General features: G+C 40.3%; 1 protein-coding gene across 1 annotated transcript in view; it reads left to right on the top strand.

Annotated features, from left to right (window-relative positions):
• The window catches only part of TES (testin LIM domain protein), a 30,304-nt gene that overhangs the window by 8,252 nt on the left and 2,843 nt on the right, over positions 1–19,209 (top strand). Inside the window, exons 2-5 of the mRNA XM_054812462.1 lie at positions 3,887–3,972; positions 13,914–14,166; positions 15,284–15,619; positions 18,922–19,137. Coding sequence (XP_054668437.1) covers positions 3,887–3,972; positions 13,914–14,166; positions 15,284–15,619; positions 18,922–19,137 — 891 coding nt within the window. The remainder of the gene's footprint in view (positions 1–3,886; positions 3,973–13,913; positions 14,167–15,283; positions 15,620–18,921; positions 19,138–19,209) is intronic.

The raw sequence follows: 19,209 nt of genomic DNA, 5'->3' as shown, positions 1-19,209 counted from the left end.
TGATGCTTTGTTGTCTGATGGTCTGTGAAATCTCCTTTATTTATAGGAATACAAATTCTGAAATTAGCATTCTAAAACTGCTACGAAGCAGGACTTCAATATTTGCCAGCAAGTTTAAATTAATGGGAGGGAGCAACAGGATTTGTTGAACTTGACCAGGAATGAAAGTCCAATAAACTTAACAATAAACTCTTCTGATAAGCCATGCTTAAGCTATTTCATAGCAACTGCTGTGTTTTTCTTGCCCATCTGAACAAACTATTAAGCACTTGAATTGGACCATTTGGGTTTTTAAGATGACAGTAAGCTTCTATGCATGGCTCCTTAATGTAAAGATACCCAGCTTTTGACACTATTCCGGTCTGAACTGAAACGGGGCAGTCTTTCACTAATTCTCACTTAACTGTATCCATTTGAAATTCTTTGCCCTTGAGGACTGCTTAATCTTGAAAGCAGCATGCAACGCATGATCTCAATCATATTTATATTGTCTTCCGTACTTGGACTATTTAAATCTGTATTGGGTATGTTAGTAATACCAGATGGTTTCAGATAGCTTTTGCTGTAAAATGAAAATTAATGGCAGTAGACAGGCAGGAACCTTCTTCTGGCAGTGTTTCAGCTGACCTATCTGTGCCACTTCTCCCATAACTCCATTTATGGGGAAAATGGGTTCCCTCCTGTTCTCAGGCATGCGTTCCTGCTGCAGGGCGTGCTCAGCCTGTCCTGTATCTCGGGGTGCTCCAGCACTGAGCCAGCCATGGCCTTTGAAAGGCATGGGGAATGAACGTAGGCAGCAGCAGTGAAGAAGCACACTGCAGCTTTAGGCTCTCTGAATTTCTCAAATTACAGCAGAATTGTCCGCTGAAGAGGAAGCAGTCACTTCTGAGGCTACCTTACCACTGAAATGGGTCCTGCCCATTACAGGACTGTGGAGGAATATTTGACATGCACTGACTTTTAGATAGTCAAACTCAAAACCACTGTGTGTTATATCTTTATTTTTGGCCACACAGTTTCTCTGTCAGAACAAAGGCAGAGGCTGTGCCGGCATCTGGAATCGTGTCTAATTTGGTTCTCAATGTGCTCCTTAGTTTTGAGCTAAACCTTTTCCATAAGGTGACCCGATATTGCATATAGAAAGGTCATTCCCTTCTTTCTGTTTCACAGCAAACTGAGAAATGCATTTCAAAACAAGTCTATCTCATTTGCTAATTAAATTTATTTGTCTCAAGCTGCATAAGCATTTACTTAATGATGTGGTCTTTATTACTGGGGAGGCAACGTGGAATCCTGTATTTCTGAAAAAAATCTGCTCTGAGACTGCTGGTTGTGAAGATGCAAGTAGGCTGGTTGTTGTCCGTATAGTCTGGGGAGGGAGTATGTTTTGGGTGGAGTGGTTACACAGCAAGTATTTCCTCTCCTTAATTTGCTTCTGGAGAGGTATTTTTAGGTTAAAAACCCTTAAATGTTGGGGAGGCTTGGAAACAATATATTAAAAAAATTGCAAAAAACATTTTAATTTGCTTACTTGCATTTCAGATCCTGTTTTAGGAACTCTTGAAGTGTTAAGGCTATTGCTCTGTGTACAGTACAATAGTGCTCTGTACACAAGTGATCTTGGGTTTCTAAGCCTTCTAATTACAACACAAAATTATCATTATTCCCCTTTCTTTCTCTTCCCCTCTTTTTAATGGAAGGGAGACCCCAAGCATAAAGAACTAATGCCAGTTTGTAGCTGCAGTAGCAGCAAGAGAAAATGGGTACATATTTGCTTGCTGCTTTTGGTTTTTGTTTGTTTGGGGTTTTTTGGGGGGGTGGGGAGGGTGTTTTAGGGCAATGCAAACATATTTCAAGTTTAACGGGTTTTTAGGGAGGATGGCATTAAAAAACAAGCAAAAAACCAAACCCCAAACAAAAACAACCTGTCCTGAAAAAAAGAACACAATTGTTTTGTGTTGCTTTAGCTTCCTCTTTAGTGAACATCCTGGCCAACATTTGTTCTCTGTGTGTGACTTGACAAGAGTGCTCAGTTGTTTTCTGACGTATGGGGTGTGCATATGGCGGGGCTCTGTATTCCAGGTGAGAAGATCCCTGTAAACACCCATCCTGAGTGGAGACAAACTTTATTAACCCCTTAGCTTTATATATCCAACATAGACAAAAATGTAGTTGATGAAAGAGAACTTAATCTTTAAAGTTGTTTATTTTAGATGTCTACTGGTCTGGCTTCAGTTTAGTGCCTATAGCATGTGAACTTCTTGAGCCCTTAGGCTGATAAAGATGTCACCATGATCACAGCAGGCTTGTATTTCTTCCCGATAAGAAAGGAAGAAATAATTTCATGTCCCTCTGTCCGTCCCCGCAGTTGAAAGCGGTAGCTTAATAGCTGCCAAAGTATCTCTTATTTCTAAATAGATGATGATCTGCAGGAAAGTTTTGTAACTTCCTCAGCGATGTCTAATGACTGTGGAGGGCAGTGATCCTTCAAATTACAAAATAACTGAAAACATGGTCTTCCCTGCATCTTACCATGTGTTGAGCAAGTGGTTGTGAATAATGTGTTCTTCCACTTTGGACAGAAACAAGTTGAAAGTTGAGCTGTTTATATCCTGTATGTACAAAAATAGTGGTATGACTTCTCAGAGTAAATCGCAAACTTCTTAATAAAACTGTATCACCACATCTAATAAACCCTGGCATTTTATTATTGTTGCCAGAACTAAGATTAGTACCAGAACTTGCCAGCTCTAGCTCACTTACCATTCATGGTAAAAGCCAAAATGGAGGTGAGCTGTCTCCTTCACAGTGACCATCCCTCCCACTGCGTCCACCCACAGCTAACTGGGAGCTGCTGGAGCGCTGGATTCCCCTCTGTGTGTCGGGCAGGAGCCTGCACACCCAACCGTGGCCGCTGTTCCCTGGCCCTTCATCCCTCTGATTTAAGAGCGATGTTCCCCAAGGGCCTAAAGAGCTGGAGTAAGGCATTTTAAATTTACTGTGTTATATGAATGCATTAGTTATGGTGCTTGGTGTCTATTTTTCACCTCGAACTTCCAGTGGCTGTTACTTAAATTTGCTGATGTGTTGATATATTGTGTGAATAGTTGGCCTTTACTCTATGCTGTTTTTTTATATTCTCTCATATTTCCTCTGTGTTATGAATTGGTCATCTGTCCTTTTTAATCTTTTCACAGTGAAACCCTTTGCATATCATTTATAGTCATTGCTTTAGCTAACTGCTGTTTCTCTTTCTCCTCGGAAAGTAAGCTGGTATTAGTCCACTTGAATGTAACTGTAAAGGGTATGTTCTGCTCTCAGTCACTATCAGAGTAGTCCCAAATACATTTGGGAACATTAGACTAATCACTTTGTTTTCTTTATTCCTATCAGATGTTCAGGTTAGTGCATATAAATGTGGGAACTGTTTATTTCTTGATCTCCTGTATTTTGCCAAGTCATACTGCAAATCACTTTGTCCTGACAGCTGGATTAAATGTCCTTTGACTAGAGGTCTTATGGCCTCACTCACTGTGGTTTCACAGCCACAGACCTAAGGAAGGGCTGCAAAGAATCTGCTGCTTTCCTTGTGTGAAGTTTGCAGAGTGAGGTGGGCTGGGGAGACAAGTCACCATAAAAATGCTTGGTTTTGGCTAAGGCTAACTCTTCCCGCTAGCTCAACCCTTTGAACAGGCTTGTGTGAACACTGTCACTTACGGAGGTACAACAGAAAGGTGAGTGGACCCCAGAATACTGTCCTGATGTCAGCTTAGTCAATGCTTGTTTGCTTTAGTTGTGGATTGTACGTTATGAAGGCAGCAGAAGTAAGATCATTCATGCAGCATATTTCTTGAAGCTGACTGTTGCCATCTTGCTCTGTACACAGATGGGCTTGGGCCATGAGCAAGGATTTGGTGCCCCCTGCTTAAAGTGCAAGGATAAGTGTGAAGGATTTGAGCTTCATTTCTGGAGGTAAGTGACACCAGATGTCTCAAGCTGTGACTCAGCACCACAGATTTTGGTACATGAATGCAAATGTGTAAGTAACTGCTTTGTTGTCTCTTTCAATTAAACTATTCAGATGCTTTAAAGAAGCTATGTCTAGGTTCAGGGTCAGGGCTTCTCAGCTGCATTACAGCTGAGTGTTGAAGTATGTAATCACTTATGAACATAACTTCATCTGCACTGAAGTCAGTGGTAGTACTTCTACTGAAGCATTTGCTTTAGCTTAATAAACAGTTGAAGTAGATTTGTAAAAACACTTCTATCCCTACGGTAAGAGAGATGACAGGGAAGAAGCGTGCTTTATGTCAGTATTTAAAATGCTCTCTCAGCTCCTGACCAAATACATAAGCTTTGATCTGAGATTTTAGGTAAAATTATCTTATCTATGTTGAAGCTTTGTCTACATCTACAAATGACTTTGAGGGGGCAGAGGTGTCATAATTCAAGTATGTTAGATAGTACTTGGCCTTGGATGATGCATTGTTCTTAAACCAGTAAGAGTTGATGACAGTAGTGGTAAGTAGCCTATGCTGTGATCTATGCCATTCTGCAGAAACTTTGTATTCCATTAAGGCCTTTCTTGTTTTACTGTAACAAGATAGATATATATATATAGCTACCCCAGTTCACTGATTATACTGGGTGTGCTTTAAGATGTAGCTTAGTGATTCTAATTTAAAAAAAAAAAATCCCTCTCAAAGGGAGCAGCCTGGAAAAGACATTAAAATAATAATTGTTAGTAGCACTAGCACACACTAGCAATGAAAATGATTACATTTCACCAATGCTATTTAGCTCTAGTCATAACTGTATCTGCAATAGGGTTTTATTTTGTAGGGGTTTTTTAAGGTAGTCTTTACATCCCAGCCATAGTGGCATCAGGTGCAGATAAGGCCTAGAAGATTTTACATCTTTGCCCAAGTATTTGACTGCAGCTGAGACTCAGTTTAGAAAATAACCAGACCACAGCAAAAACTTGTTATAAGTTGATGAGGGTATAGCTTCTTGGTTATGTATCTGTAATATGTAGCTATAGAAACAACTTACAAATAACCACATGGAGCAAGAAGTGGTAATATGCTAATAAATGTGATCATCTAAAAATAAATTATTAATTTATGGAAAGACTTTTTCAATATGTAGTCAGTGACTGAGGGGACTCGTGTAGAGGTACTAGGAAAATAAAACAGAACACAGTTAATGTGTGTAGGTAACTTTAGTAAAACAATTTAAAAAATTGCAGGAGTAAATAGTGGTGTTTATCCATGGTTAGATGAGAAATTATGTCATTTCCTACTTGAGAGAAAGCTCTTTTGTTCATAGTCAGTGTGATAGATGGGGAAATCACAAGTAGGGGAGGAAAAAAAGATTACTCCAGTTAACTTTTCTTCAACTCTTTCTTTTTGTCCTCTTTTTCTTAGTTCTCGTTGTTAGACCTTGTAATTCCTAGCTTATTCTTTAACAGGGGAGAATTTGGGATAGAAGGAAATAAAATGTCTAAAGTGATTTAGTCACATAATAGCATGATTACCAAGTCAGAATGTGTCTGCTTCTGTGTGTGTATTTGGAGGGGTGTGTGTGTGTTTTCTCTATACACATTTCACTGCTCCTGTGGTTAGGGCTCATTGTGCCAGGTCATGAATACAAAGCTCATCAAAGCAATCTCTCCTGAAAAGCAAGAGCTTGTAGACAGCAGTGGATTAAAGAGCAAGTAAGAAAAAGACATAAACCCAGTGGCTATTCAGTTATAGATTTGATTTCCAAATTAAATCTTATAGGATAGACCAGGTAAATAAGGTGTCTGGAAGTAGTCTGAGAAGCATCATCTATGTGTGCCAGACAAATGTGGCACATGGCTCTGAAACAGTTGAAGTTAGCCATTGCAGCAATTCAAGAATGGCTTTGAAAATAGCTGTTTCCCCAGCACAGCTGCTACTGGGGACACTAAGGGTGGGAATCTGAAGTCTGAAATCATTTTGTGTACGCAGTTTTCAAAGGAAAAAATAGATTAATATGCTTTGCATGATGCAGAGATTTTTTTGGAGTCCACCACTTGAACAGAAAGGGATGGATTCCAAATATCTATTCACTTAGTCATGTTAGCCTTAAAATCTGAAACTGTATTTTAAGTAGAAGCAAACTGTAGCACAATTGGACGGAATACTGCCTTTATAACATGAACAATCAAAATCAGTTCAAGCTTAATCACTGAGTTCACTATTGCTCAGCTGTAAAAGGTAGGTGTTGTAGTAGGGATTGTAGTTAGAGAAACCGCTACACATGGCGGGGAAGAATAACTGGTGGGTTGACCCCAGCCAGCAGCCAAGCACCCACGCAGCTGCTCACTCCCTGTACCCTCACAGCAGGGTGGGGGAGTGAAAAGAGAACAAAAGTGAGAAAACTCATAGGTTGAAATAAAGTCAGTTTAACAGGTGAAGGAAAGCAGGTGGGGGAGCGAGCAAGTGATGCAAAGGCAGTCACTCACCACCTCTCACCAGCAGACTGCCCAGCCAGTCTCCAAGCACTGTCCACTTTGTAAGTTAGAAACCCTGCCTTCTTCATCCTCTACCCCGTCTTACTGCTGTGCATGACATTATATACCATGGACTATTCCTCTGGCCAGTTTGAGTCAGCTGTGGCCCCTCCCAGCTTCTTACCCACCCCCAGCTTACTTGCTGAGGTGGGGGCAGAGTCCAAAAAAGAGGAAGCCTTGACACTGCCAGAAGCGCTCAGCAATAGCAAGCACGATCAACGCTGTTCTAGTTACAAATACAAAGCACAGCACTGTATGGGCATTATGAAAAAGTTACCTCCGTACAAGCCAGATCCAGACCAGTGAGTGAGGCAGCAGTTGTGTTCGCAGGCTGCAGTCCCTGCTGTGGTCTATGTAGGGGTGGCACTGCCCTCTCCTGGGTGGAGCTGAGGAGCTTCAGTGGATCATGTAATTCTTGGTCTAATACAGGAAATCTGCAGTGTACCTCAAAGAGCTAGGATGTAATTTATTACTGTATTTCTGTACAAAAGAGCCTCAGTTCTACCTTTGGGGAGTCAGATTGGAAAGTGCACGGGAAAAAAATACAACTATACCTGTCTAGTAGCAGGGGTTTGCATGAAGTTGCTATACTATTTTTCTCTGTACTGGGAGTGTTTGGAAAATACCTTTTCTGGGGTGGCAAGTGCTCTTTAAGCACTTTGTGCTATAATTCTTGTGTGGGATGGTTATATAGGTGCAGAACTGTTAAATTGGGCTAGGATAGAAATGGTGGTAAACAGAGCCCTTAGTAAAATTTCTCCTGAAATTTTGAAGTTCTGAAAGGCTCAGTGTTGTGAGCTGAACACAAACTGAATACAGTGAGAGCCACGGTCTACAACGGTAGCTGAACAGTGAACAACTACCCGCTTTATCTTAGTGTGTTAATAGTTTTTGCTTTTAAAACTGTCCTCAGAATCATGCTTCTCTCAAAGTGTAACAGCAGGAGCAGGCAGGGTCTTCTCAGTTCAGGTGTTAGAGTTCCTTCAGACTGCAAAACTGCCTCTGCAAAATTAGCAGGGCAGGCTGGCTGTAAGAGATTGCTACTCGGATAAATGTTTGCTCTTTGGGAATATATCCCACTAGAGGGAGGTGTGGGACAGGAGTTGAAAGTTGCCAAAAGTAGGAGGGAAGGTTCTGATTTGTCTTGGTCGTGTATATAGTGGAAAGTGGTAATTGTCTCCAGCATGGCTTGCCAAGATATTAAAAAGCTTCTGGAGACAAGAATCTTAAGCTTGGGAACAACCGTTTTCAGCATCTGGCTTCTCTGCACAGATACAATCCCTGGAAGGCAGGGAGAGCTTTAAGTTGGCTTTAATGTTTTCTGATACAGCTGTGACAGGCAAGTACTGAGGCACAGTTCAGAGCATTTATAATTACTATAGCTGCATTAACAGCAAGAAAACATAACAGAAGGAATCATAGGAAGGACACAAGCCTCAGGACTTAACAGGTATTTGTGGAGGGCTTCTCTGCACTTGCAGCTGCTGCATCCTGTCACTAGGAGCCACTGCAAAGCCAGTGTAGGAAGGGTCATGATCGGAATTAGTTTTTGTGGTGGGTTGACCCTGGCTGGAGGCCAGGTGCCCCCCAAAGCTGCTCTCTACTCCCCTCTTCAGCTGGGCAGGGGAGAGAAAATATAACAAAAGGCTCGTGGGTTAAGGACAGGGAGAGATCACTCACCAGTTACCATCACGGGCGAAACAGACTCGACTTGGGGAAAATTAATTTCATTTATTACCAATCAAATCAGAGTAATGAGAAATAAAAACTAAATCTTAAAAACACCTTCCTCCCCACCCCTCCCGTCTTCCTAGGCTCAACTTCACTCCTGATTTCTCTCCCTCCTCCCACCCCAGCAGCACAGGGGGACAGGGAATGGGGGTTGGGGTCAGTTCATGACACATTGTCTCTCCCACCCCTTCCTCCTTAAGGGAGGACTCCTCATACTCTGCCCCTGCTCCAGCATGAGGTCCCTCCCACAGGAGACTGTCTTCCACCAACTTCTCCAACATGAGTCCTTCCCATGGGCTGCAGTTCTTCACAAACTGCTCCAGAATGGGGATCTTCCACAGGATGCAGACCTTCAGGAGCAGACTGCTCCAGCGTGGGTCCCCCACGGGGTCACAAGTCCTGCCGGCATACCCACTCTTGTGCGGGCTCCTCTGTCCATGGGGCCACAGGTCCTGTCAGGAGCCTGCTCCAGTGCAGGCTTCCCACAGGGTCACAGCTTCCTTTGGGCATCTACCTGCTCCAGCATGGAGTCCTCCACGGGCTGTAGGTGGATATCTGCTCCACCATGGACCTCCACAGGCTGTAGGGGGACAGCCTGTCTCACCATGGTCTTCTCTACAGGCTGCAGTGGAATCTTTGCTCTGGCACCTGGAGCACCTCCTGCCCCCTTCTTCACTGACCTTGGTGTCTGGAGGGTTGTTCCTCTCACATGTTCTCACTCCTCTCTCTGGCTGTAGACTGCTCCTGTTTGCTTTTTGGGTGTTTTTTTTCTTAAATACATTATCCCAGAGGCACTACCACCGTGGCTGATGCGCTCATCCTTGGCCAGCAGCGGGTCCGTCTTGGAGCCAGCTGGCGTTGGCTCTGTCGGACATGGGGGAAGCTTCTAGCAGCTTCTCACAGAAGCCACCCTTGTAGCCTCCCCCACTACCAAAACTTTGCCACACAAACCCAATACATTTTTCCTCTCCATACACCAAAACACAGAAAAGTAGGAGGATGTTTGACACTTGATTTTGGAGAAGGAACTGGAAGTCTTTGATCCTTGCTGCCAGTAGACATCCAGAACACAGGAACTTACCAGCTTGGGAGAGATCGTGGAATCTGCTTATCTTCCTTCTTCCTCTTTCTACCAACCCAAGACCTGGAAGCAAGACACAATCTACTAGATCTGTCTTTTACAGTGATTTGCAACTTCAAATTCCACAAATTTTGAAACTTCCTCGTTATCTTCCATGTTTTGAATGGGGGAAAAGCTTCCCAAACTACTCAGAATTGACTGGAGGAACATTTTTCTCCTTTGCTGAAGTCATGAGAGCTGTGAACACTTAAGCAGGAGTCCCCAATGCTGCCTTCAGCAGGGATCTTGCTGAATATTCTCAAGTGAAGGGAAAATCCTTTTGATAATGCAGATGGAGAGAACAAGCAATTCTCACTGTCTGTCTTTGATAGAGCCAAAGGAGAAAAATTTAAGTCTATACATATAGACACACACACGTGTTTATATATAGATGTCTCTGTGTGTGTGTGTATATATAATAGCAACTGGTTTTCCTGGCACAAGTCAAGTGTTTGCTTTAACACAAAAAATAAAAATTAAGCATCAGTTACCAGACAGATCTGTGACGTGTAAGTTTGAGGTAATGGAATGGGGTTGCTTCAGTAAGATAGCTGTATTGTAGTCAAAGAAACTACTAGCTGATTTAGTCTAAGTAGAAGTAATTGGCCTTATCCTTGCTGCAGAAGGGACAGTGACTAATGAACAGGGCTCTTATGCAGCAGCTTAGTGGAAGAAGGTATGATTAAATTGTAAACAGTACTCTGTAGGAAGAATTATGTGTGTAAATGTCGACTGGAAACTTTTCAAGAAAAGGGATGATAGATCAGGACAGGAAACCTTTTTTTTTTTTTTTTTTTGGCTGTTAGTAACATACAGACATCTTCATGTGGCTGAGATCCTTGGGGAGCAGGGAAGATGGCAACAGCCTTGGGGATTTTCCTTGGATTTACTGAGATATGCTGACATCGGTTGTGACTCTGCATTTTCCATGTTCTTTCTGGATCGTTTTCTCCTGCATTTGGAGATGTAATAATCCACAAACTCTAATGCCAGGGCCACTACATTTGCAATGTTGTTACACAGCCCTTGTAATAGCTTCTTGCAAACTCCATGTAGGCAAAGTGTCATTCAATTGATCTTGAAAGAGCAAGGAGGCAACATTAGACTGAAATATGTACTCAGTCAAATTCTTACTTAAATTAAGTTGGGGGCAGGGCGGAGATTAGTGAGTATCTCATTCTTTTCAATCAAAGTATAAAGCACAGTAGTTCTATGCTGGTTTTTCACAGCGGGACCTAGGAAGGACCTGAAAACAGGTTGTATGCTTTTACTTCTCTGCAAGTATCTGCTCATATATTTATCAGGACAACGGAAAAATCTCTCAAGGATATTGAAATTAGTGAAACTTGTTAAACCTTCAAGGTGGGACTGAAGACAATAAAAGCAATTGATTTAGAGTACTCTCCTGGTTGGAAACAGAAATAGGATCTCAAAGTTGTTCTGCATTCTGAGAGAGTACTACTAGAAAATGAATATGCAATTTCATGACAGAACATGAGCAAAAATAAGGTGCCCTTGTGGCTTTTCCAGCACGTGTGAAAGTCTCAGGGGAAGAATTCCACTACAGCTTGTTGGGGATGGTCTGGTCTCAGCAGGTTGACAATGCTGCTTTGCTGTAGTTGGGTGCTGTATGGAGTGGGGAGAGCTGCACAAACTGTCAGGCTGCCGTTGTCACCACACAAGCAGTACAACAGTATGAACTGTTCCTTATAGTTGCAAACTGTTTTGCAAACAGAGCCGTTCTGAACAGCAAGACTATTCTTTACTTGCATGAGCCTGTGCAGGTTACCTGAGAACATCCGGTTGTTCACAAATGTTATTAGATCACGTCCTGTCAAGAGGCAAGACTAAGACTGAGGCTTACTATTGCTAAAGACTTAAGTTGAAAAAGTGAAGAAAATATCTAGTATGCTATTGCTCAAATGGACTAACTGCTTGAGTTCAAGTTGCATGTGTGCTGTGAGGCGTATAGCTGCATGATGGTCGTCATGTAATGGTGAACTAAACCTGCAAAAAGTGAGATCTGATTCTGTCACCTGGTATTAGGTGTCAAAGAAGACATGATTGAGAGTTGGTAATAAGGTATAATCACCTTAAAAGATGAGTGAAGTGACCATAAATTGCTTTACTAGTATATTAAATAGTCTCTTAAGTATTGGCTAAGTAAAGGACAGGTGTAGACTGATGCTGAAGATCTCGCAACTTTTATGTTAGGAGTCCTTGAACTGCGTAGTACAGCATTTAACCTTAACGGGCAATGTTAGTTCATACTCGAATGTTTTTGGGAGATTGCAAAGTGCTTAGTATTTACTAGGTATGCAGATAAGTATCAGCTTTGAAATTCTATGTATCTTTCCTGTTGTGGAAATGAGCTGGAAGTCATGCAAGCTGTCAGACAACCAACACTTCAATTATGGATCTCTAAGTTTTTATATGTTGCAAAGTGGAGTCTGTTCTTAACATTTTTATTTTCCTTGTTATTTTTAGAGTGGAGTGGCCCATTTCTACTGGAGAGTTAGCTATTTTTATTTGGAGTGGGCTTCCTAACTTAAGTTACCTTAACTTATGATTGCTCTATAATCACACGACCAGGGCAGCGTTCATCACACACTGAAATGATAGTACCCCACATCATAAAGTGGTGTACGTATATAGAGTGTATCTCTGGGACTGGCTGTGCATCACTTCACATGACTAGTTATATGCAGGTCCTCCTTATTCCTTCTGGTCCCATCACCTAATGGGCCTGCTGAAGTCATGGCGTGTTCTTGTCATGTACCTGTTAGATGCCTTAAGATAAGTGTTATGGTTTAACCTGGCTGGCAGTTAAAACAACTACATGGCCATATGCTTGCTCCCCAGCTGTGCAGTGGGTTGGGGGGGAGAATTGAAAATGGAGAAAAACAAACAAACCAAAAAAAAACCCCAAACCTTCATGGGTTGAGATAAAGACAGTTTAATAGGACAGAAAAGAAAGGTAATAACTAAAAAAATATACAAAACAAGTGATGAACAGCACAATTGTGCACCACCCAAAGCCAATGCTCCACAAGACCCCGAGCTGGCCTACCCCCCAGTTACATATGGAACATGACATCATATGGTATGAAATATCCCTTGGCCAGTTGGGGTCAGCTGTCCTGGCTGTGTCCCCTCCTAGCTTCTTGTGCACCCCCAGCCTCCTTGTTGGCAGAGCAGTATGAGAAGCTGAAAAGTCCTTGACTGCCTGGCAACAGCTAAAATGTCAGTGTATTATCAACATTATTCTCATCCTAAATCCAAAACACAGTGCTATACCATCTGCTAGGAAGAAAATTAACTTAATCCCTGCCAAAACCAGGTCAATAAGGTATGTATCTTGCCTTCAAGACTTTAGAAAGCGAGATGCAGAACCATGTTAGAGTTCAATGTGTTTTGGTGAGCAGGGTCAAGAAGCATTTTATAGGAAATAGTTTTATACTGTTCGCTATGTGAAGAATAAATAATGGGATAAAATATTACTCATTCCTTTTCAAACTAGGGATCCAGAAGGTTGATCTGTTTTCTTAGGCTATAATAAGAACCTTTAGTTAACATCCAACTTTACTAATTTTCATATGCTGTGGCTGACTGCTTTGAACTGAAGCTCTGGGGAAGCCATTAATAAATAGTAAACTAGCTTGTCTAATCTAAGGTTCTGTTTATTATATGTGAATTGTTTAATTATGCTTAAGGTAATAAATTGCTATCTAATATCCCTTAATCAAAGCAGTTCAAATGTGTTGTATATGAAAGAATACCATTTATATCTAAGTAAAGCCTTCTACCTTTTAAGGATGTTATCTGTGAAAATTCTCTGTACAGCCTGTGCCAGAGTACCTCTCACTTGGTTCAGAGCTGTCTGAAAGGCTTTGTCCATATAAGCTTTTCACTTTTCTTTCATCTTCTCTCTTAAATGCTGAACTTTGAACAGAACTTAATGCAATTACACTGTATATATGGCTGTATACATTTTTTTCCTTTCTAGGAAATATTTGTTTCCACTTGACAGCAACCCTGTGATAACCAGATATCATAGATACAGTGAAATGCATGTGAAGATAGTAGTATAGTGTGTGTAACTTTGAGTCTATAAAGAGAACCTGAAAAACTAAAAGCACAAATAAATGGTTGCTGGGTGATCATGTTGATGCATCTAAGTTAACTCATGGGTCCCTACCCATAATGAATGTGGTAGGTGGGTGATAATGGACATGTATGTGTGTGATCAGTAGTGAGATGTAACTGAAGGACTGATGTACCATCAAATTCAAAATGCATTAGTATAGTTGACCGTTATCTATCTGATCAGAATTTCTGTGAACAAACAATGTAAATAACATAACAAGAGAAATAAAGGATATCATCAAGAGATGTTTGGCATATTGCAGAATAACTTGTATATTCTGTAATCAAAGCCCAGAAAACAAGGTTTTGGGTTCCCAGTGATGTTGTTACTACTTTCAGCTGAGACTGTAACTTTGTTACTGTTTCCATAAATTTCAGAAAAATATGCCGCAACTGCAAATGTGGCCAGGAAGAGCACGATGTCCTCACAAGCAATGAGGAAGATCGGAAAGTGGGGAAGCTCTTTGAAGATACAAAGTACACGACCCTTATTGCAAAGCTGAAGAATGATGGCATTCCCATGTATAAACGCAATGTAATGATACTGACTAATCCAGTGCCAGCCAAGAAGAACATTTCCATCAATACTGTGACGTATGAGTGGGCTCCTCCTGTTCAGAATCAGACACTCGTAAGTCCAACCCACTTTTACTTCATGTTCAAAGCAAGAGTTGATGGGAGATAGAGAAGTAGATAAATTTGCCTCTTCTAGTCATTCTGTATGTACCTCTTCTTTTCTTCCTTCTCAAAACTGAAAAGATGGTGCCTGCTTAATGAGTCTTACTTGAGTCATCTTGCAGATATGGATGCTTGTCTATGGAACTTCTTGAGAACCAGAGAGATAAGGAGGTTTTTAATAAATAGGATTAAGAGTTACCTGCTAAGTCCCTGGAGTGCAATTTCTCTAACCTGCCTTTTTTTAGTAAACTTGAAAAATTTGCATGGACTGTGAGCTAAAAAAAAAATAAAAAATCAAACCCTACAACAATTTATGTCATTGTTTAAAGTTAAGGGGAACGCTCAGTCTTGCATATAGCTTTTACTGTATATGGTAAGAACAAGGTTAGTGTTGACATGTAAAAGAAGAGCTCTTTTGCAGTATGTTTTCAGCTGAAGTAGATTGAGATGGTAGATAGCCTTCTGAGGATTTTGCTTCCCTTTTCAGACTTTGATTGCTAATTTACTCTACTGCAGTGTTGTGTGATCCATGCTGGAATCACATTATCTCTTCACCTACCTTTCAAAATATCCTTTTTCAGTGAATTAAACTTTGAGCATCCAAATCAACTGTAATTTAATATTCAGTTACTACTTTGATTTTCAGGCTTGCCCTTGCTTTATTAAAGCTAGAGCCTTTTTTATTTAGCTAGAATTATTTCTGCAATGGGCTGTGTGCCCCAGGCAAACTATTTCAGCTTCTATGATGATCAGTAGTTTTAGATAGCTTTGAAGAGACAAGGTGCTGTGTAAATGTTAATTATTGTTTACTCTGAGAAGTAATAATTCTGTTCTGTAAAAGGCTTAAAAGGAAGCCTGTCTCTGACTCTGGGAGGAAGCCAATTAATGCATCTGCTGTATTTTATCTCCATCTACTGTGTTTTGGGAGCTTAATGTTTATGGAAAGAACCTTGTTTTTGACAAATTTGACTGTCGCTAACAACAGTAGAGATGATTTTAGTCACGTGTTTGCTTAAAAGGATGGGTCTGTAGTTGAAGTGGCATCTGATATCTAATTCCTCCTGGTTCAGGCTAGACAGTATATGCAGATGCTACCAAAGGAGAAGCAGCCTGTTGCTGGCTCGGAAGGCGCACAGTACAGGAAGAAGCAGTTGGCAAAGCAGCTGCCTGCTCACGATCAGGATCCTTCAAAATGCCACGAGCTCTCCCCCAATGAAGTTAAGCAGATGGAACAATTTGTGAAGAAGTACAAAAATGAGGCGCTTGGCGTAGGAGATGTCAAGCTCCCTGGTGAGATGGAAACGAGACCTACTGACAAGAATAATGTGAACAATGGTGACAGAAGCACCTCAGCCGCTGTAGGAGCGATGGAGGACAAGTCCCCAGATCGGAAGGCACCTCAGTATGTAAGTATAAGAAAGGAAAGATAAAATAAAAGGGTATATTATCATCAGAGTGCTCTCTTTGTTTTAACCCAATTGACTTTTTTGTTAACTTGGAATAGTGAAAACCTGGGGAGGGAAAGAAAGAAGGGGAACTGGAAAACAGTGTGAATGTCCACACAGAATCCTGGTTTATGACCAAATTTAGTGCATTGCAGTAAATAACTTCCTAGGTGACCTTTTCATCCTCGTTGCAAAAACATGTTAGCTTGGAGATAGAGTTTAGCAGGGTGGCTGGTACAGAATAATAATCAAGAAACTTGTGTAGTCCTATGGACTAATTGCTACACTTTTCTCCTCTTGGAGAGTTTAGTTTAGTTTTAGAAGCCTGTTTTTTTCCTCTTTCTTGGAAGAGCACCAAAATTACCCACTGACAAATTGTGTTTAAAATGAAATAAAACTAAAAAATAATAAAGTAACACCTCTCCCTCCCGTGTCCAACAATCCAAGCCGTATAGCGGCTGTTTTGACTAGCCTTGTTTTCATATTCAGATCTATTTTTTAACTATTTTTTTTGGCATCTGATTTCTGCCTTGTAATAGCTCAACAAAATAGAAGTATGTAAAACTACCTAGTTTTCACTAATATTTCTGAAACTGTAGCCTTAAGTATTTCTGGCATAACTCACTAACTTCTGCTGTGTATGTCTCTGCTACCAATTATGATAGAAAATAGGAACAGGATTACCGAAATAACATTAAATTAGTTTAGTGAAGTGATTAGTCTAGACCTTCACTTCAGAGTGGCAAAAGCTCTTGTAACTTGATTTCCAGAAATGTTACTATTACATGTATGAATCCTAAAAATTATTTGTCTCCAGGTTACTTACAGAAAATGAATATACAAGTTCTAGATGGAGATAAAAGTCTGTTCGTTAACGTGGTTGTAGAATATGGCTTTCCGTGATATTAGGGGGTGTGGTGGGCTGCTTTTTGGTGTGGTTTTGTTGTTGTTTGTTTTTAACTCATACTGTATATTACTTCTGGTGTAATTCATGTTGAATATGAAATTAACACTTGGCTTTGAACATGCCCACTTACCTTAGTCATATGCTGTGCCATTTGGTTACCTGTAGCTACTTCCTAAAACTAATTATTAAGTTATTTTTGCCATTATCTTGTCATGGAGATTGTAAGATACTAAAAAGTTATTTTTATCGTGGCTTGATTAGGTTGCTGTCACTTTGTCTTAACTCAGCCTCTCCTGCTGGGTTACTTTAGTTTCACCACAGCAATTCTTCACTTATCTCCTTGAGAAAGACTTGCAGAAATACACACCTTGCGCTGTACCCTGCTGGCCAACTGGCTGGGACTACATTAAGTCAAGGACAGGAAGCACTCTGTCCTCTTGAGTAACTGTATCAAAAGGTGCTTCCTTTTTACATTACACCCATTTATTACTTCCAAACTTTTCTTACTCAAGCTCCTGAGTATACCTCCTACTGTTTAGGCTAGGCTTATCTCATCACTGTGCACAGTGATTTAGAAAGTGTCTTAGAAATGCTTAATAATCTAAGTGAACATTTGAGTTGTTTATCTATTGTTAGCTACTGAGTTTATCCTGGGCTAAATAATCAGGATTTAGATAAATTATTTTAAGTATTTTTTTGTCTGATTTCTTCAATGTGACTTAGTCTCAGCTATATGCTGTAGCATTATCTCAACTTCTTTTTTTAACAATTCAAAATAAACCAATACAGAGAAGAGCTCAAATACCTTGCAAAAGAATTGACATCCTTGTCTACACTTTTTTCTATCCATTAGTTCTGCATCTTTGCTCTCCAGATCTTCTTGTACTTTGTCTTTCAGATTGAGTCTGAAAGCATGTATTCCTGTTGCTGTGGTAAATAGTCTTTTGAAAGATTAATTTTCGTTATAGGTAATGGATTGCAATTCTTTTAAACCTGATTAAGAAAAAACAACAAAACACAATTCTCCACTATTAATGTACATATACCTATAATAATTGCCTCTGATTTAAAAATAAATAAACTAATCTAGTTCACCATAACTGAAAACTGAATAACAGTAAAATGGATATTCAGCACATTTTCATCTCATAAAGCAGCAAATCTCTTTATGCACCTTTTAACCACCCAGGCTGGGGATGTTGCAAATGGTGGGTAAGTGAATCATCTTGCCTTCATCTGGGTCCATACAACTACTAAACCTTCCAATTAACTTCTTTTGGAGTATGAGGTCTAAAGTAGAAAGAAGAGTCAAAAAGCTTTATATACATATATATTTGCACTTCCCCTTTCATTCTGTTCCAAGCTGTTGTTCTTCCCCTTTTGGTGCCTTTCTATGTATATTTTGAAATTGCTTGTCTGAAACAAGTGTGAGGATCTGATTGGTATGCCTTCCAGCTGAGACTGTGAGACACTTTAGATGTTTTTTATATATATATACACATACAATTAAAAAATTGTGGCTGGGCTTGTAGTGACGTGAATCGTAGAGAAGACCTTCCCAGGATGTTCAACCCAGTCCACAGACCAATTGGAGTGCAGGAAATGCCAAACTAATGATTGAACTATAGATTAAAATTTTTGTTTCAGTAACATAAACCACCTATGTTTTTGACTTGAAAACAAACCCCTCTCTGTAAGCAGATATAGGGCAGGAGACTGACTATGAACTTTTTAGAGCTATTTGTAGTGTGGCTGTGTTTATAAACTTCGTAGTCCCTTTTCCATAATCAATCTCTACATCCAGAGATCATTAATCACAGGCGATTGGACAAGAGCCATGAGTGACTAGCATCCCTAGAACACAGCTTTAAACAGAATGAGCTTGAAATACCACAAAATGTTTTTATCACCAGTGATGTAGATATGGCTTGATCTTCTCACTACCTATAAGTACAGCCATTTTCTTGTCATGTGTTCTAGTCATAGTCTAGCTGGTTAGCTTTGATTGGAGGCTTATTATTTTCTCCTTATTCTTGAGTGTATGTAAGGCTCATAGAACATAACATGAATTTTAATTGCCTGTTGGTTTTTTTTAAGAACTGGACTGTAGTTGTAAGAATGCGAGTATGGCAAAATAATCCATTTATGTGTCACTAGTGCTATGTCAGTAGAATGCTCATCATCTTGAATTGCTTAGTTAAACCTGTACTGTGCAATCATGTCGCACTACCTGATCATGGGAGTAAACTAAAGCTTTCAGTCTGGGAAAGTGGGATTTATTAGATGTGTTGATAATATGTAATTGCTATAAATGTACCTCCTCAAAGACTTATTTAACTTAATAACTTGTTTCCAGTCCTGCTATCGCTGCAAACTGAACATGAAAGAAGGTGACCCAGCTGTCTACGCAGAACGTGCTGGCTATGACAAATTGTGGCACCCAGCTTGTTTTGTCTGTTGCACCTGCAGTGAACTTCTGGTAGACATGATATATTTCTGGAAGAATGGTAACCTGTACTGTGGAAGACATTATTGTGATAGCGAAAAACCCCGCTGTGCTGGATGTGATGAGGTAGGAAATACCGTAGTCCTTTGTTTTAGCATATGAGTTTGCTCCTCTCAGATGTGAATATGATTCTTAGTA

This window comes from Grus americana, chromosome 1 (genome assembly GCF_028858705.1).
Source record: "Grus americana isolate bGruAme1 chromosome 1, bGruAme1.mat, whole genome shotgun sequence".
Taxonomy (NCBI): Eukaryota; Metazoa; Chordata; class Aves; order Gruiformes; family Gruidae; genus Grus; species Grus americana.
This window is presented reverse-complemented; position numbering and strand designations above follow the sequence as displayed.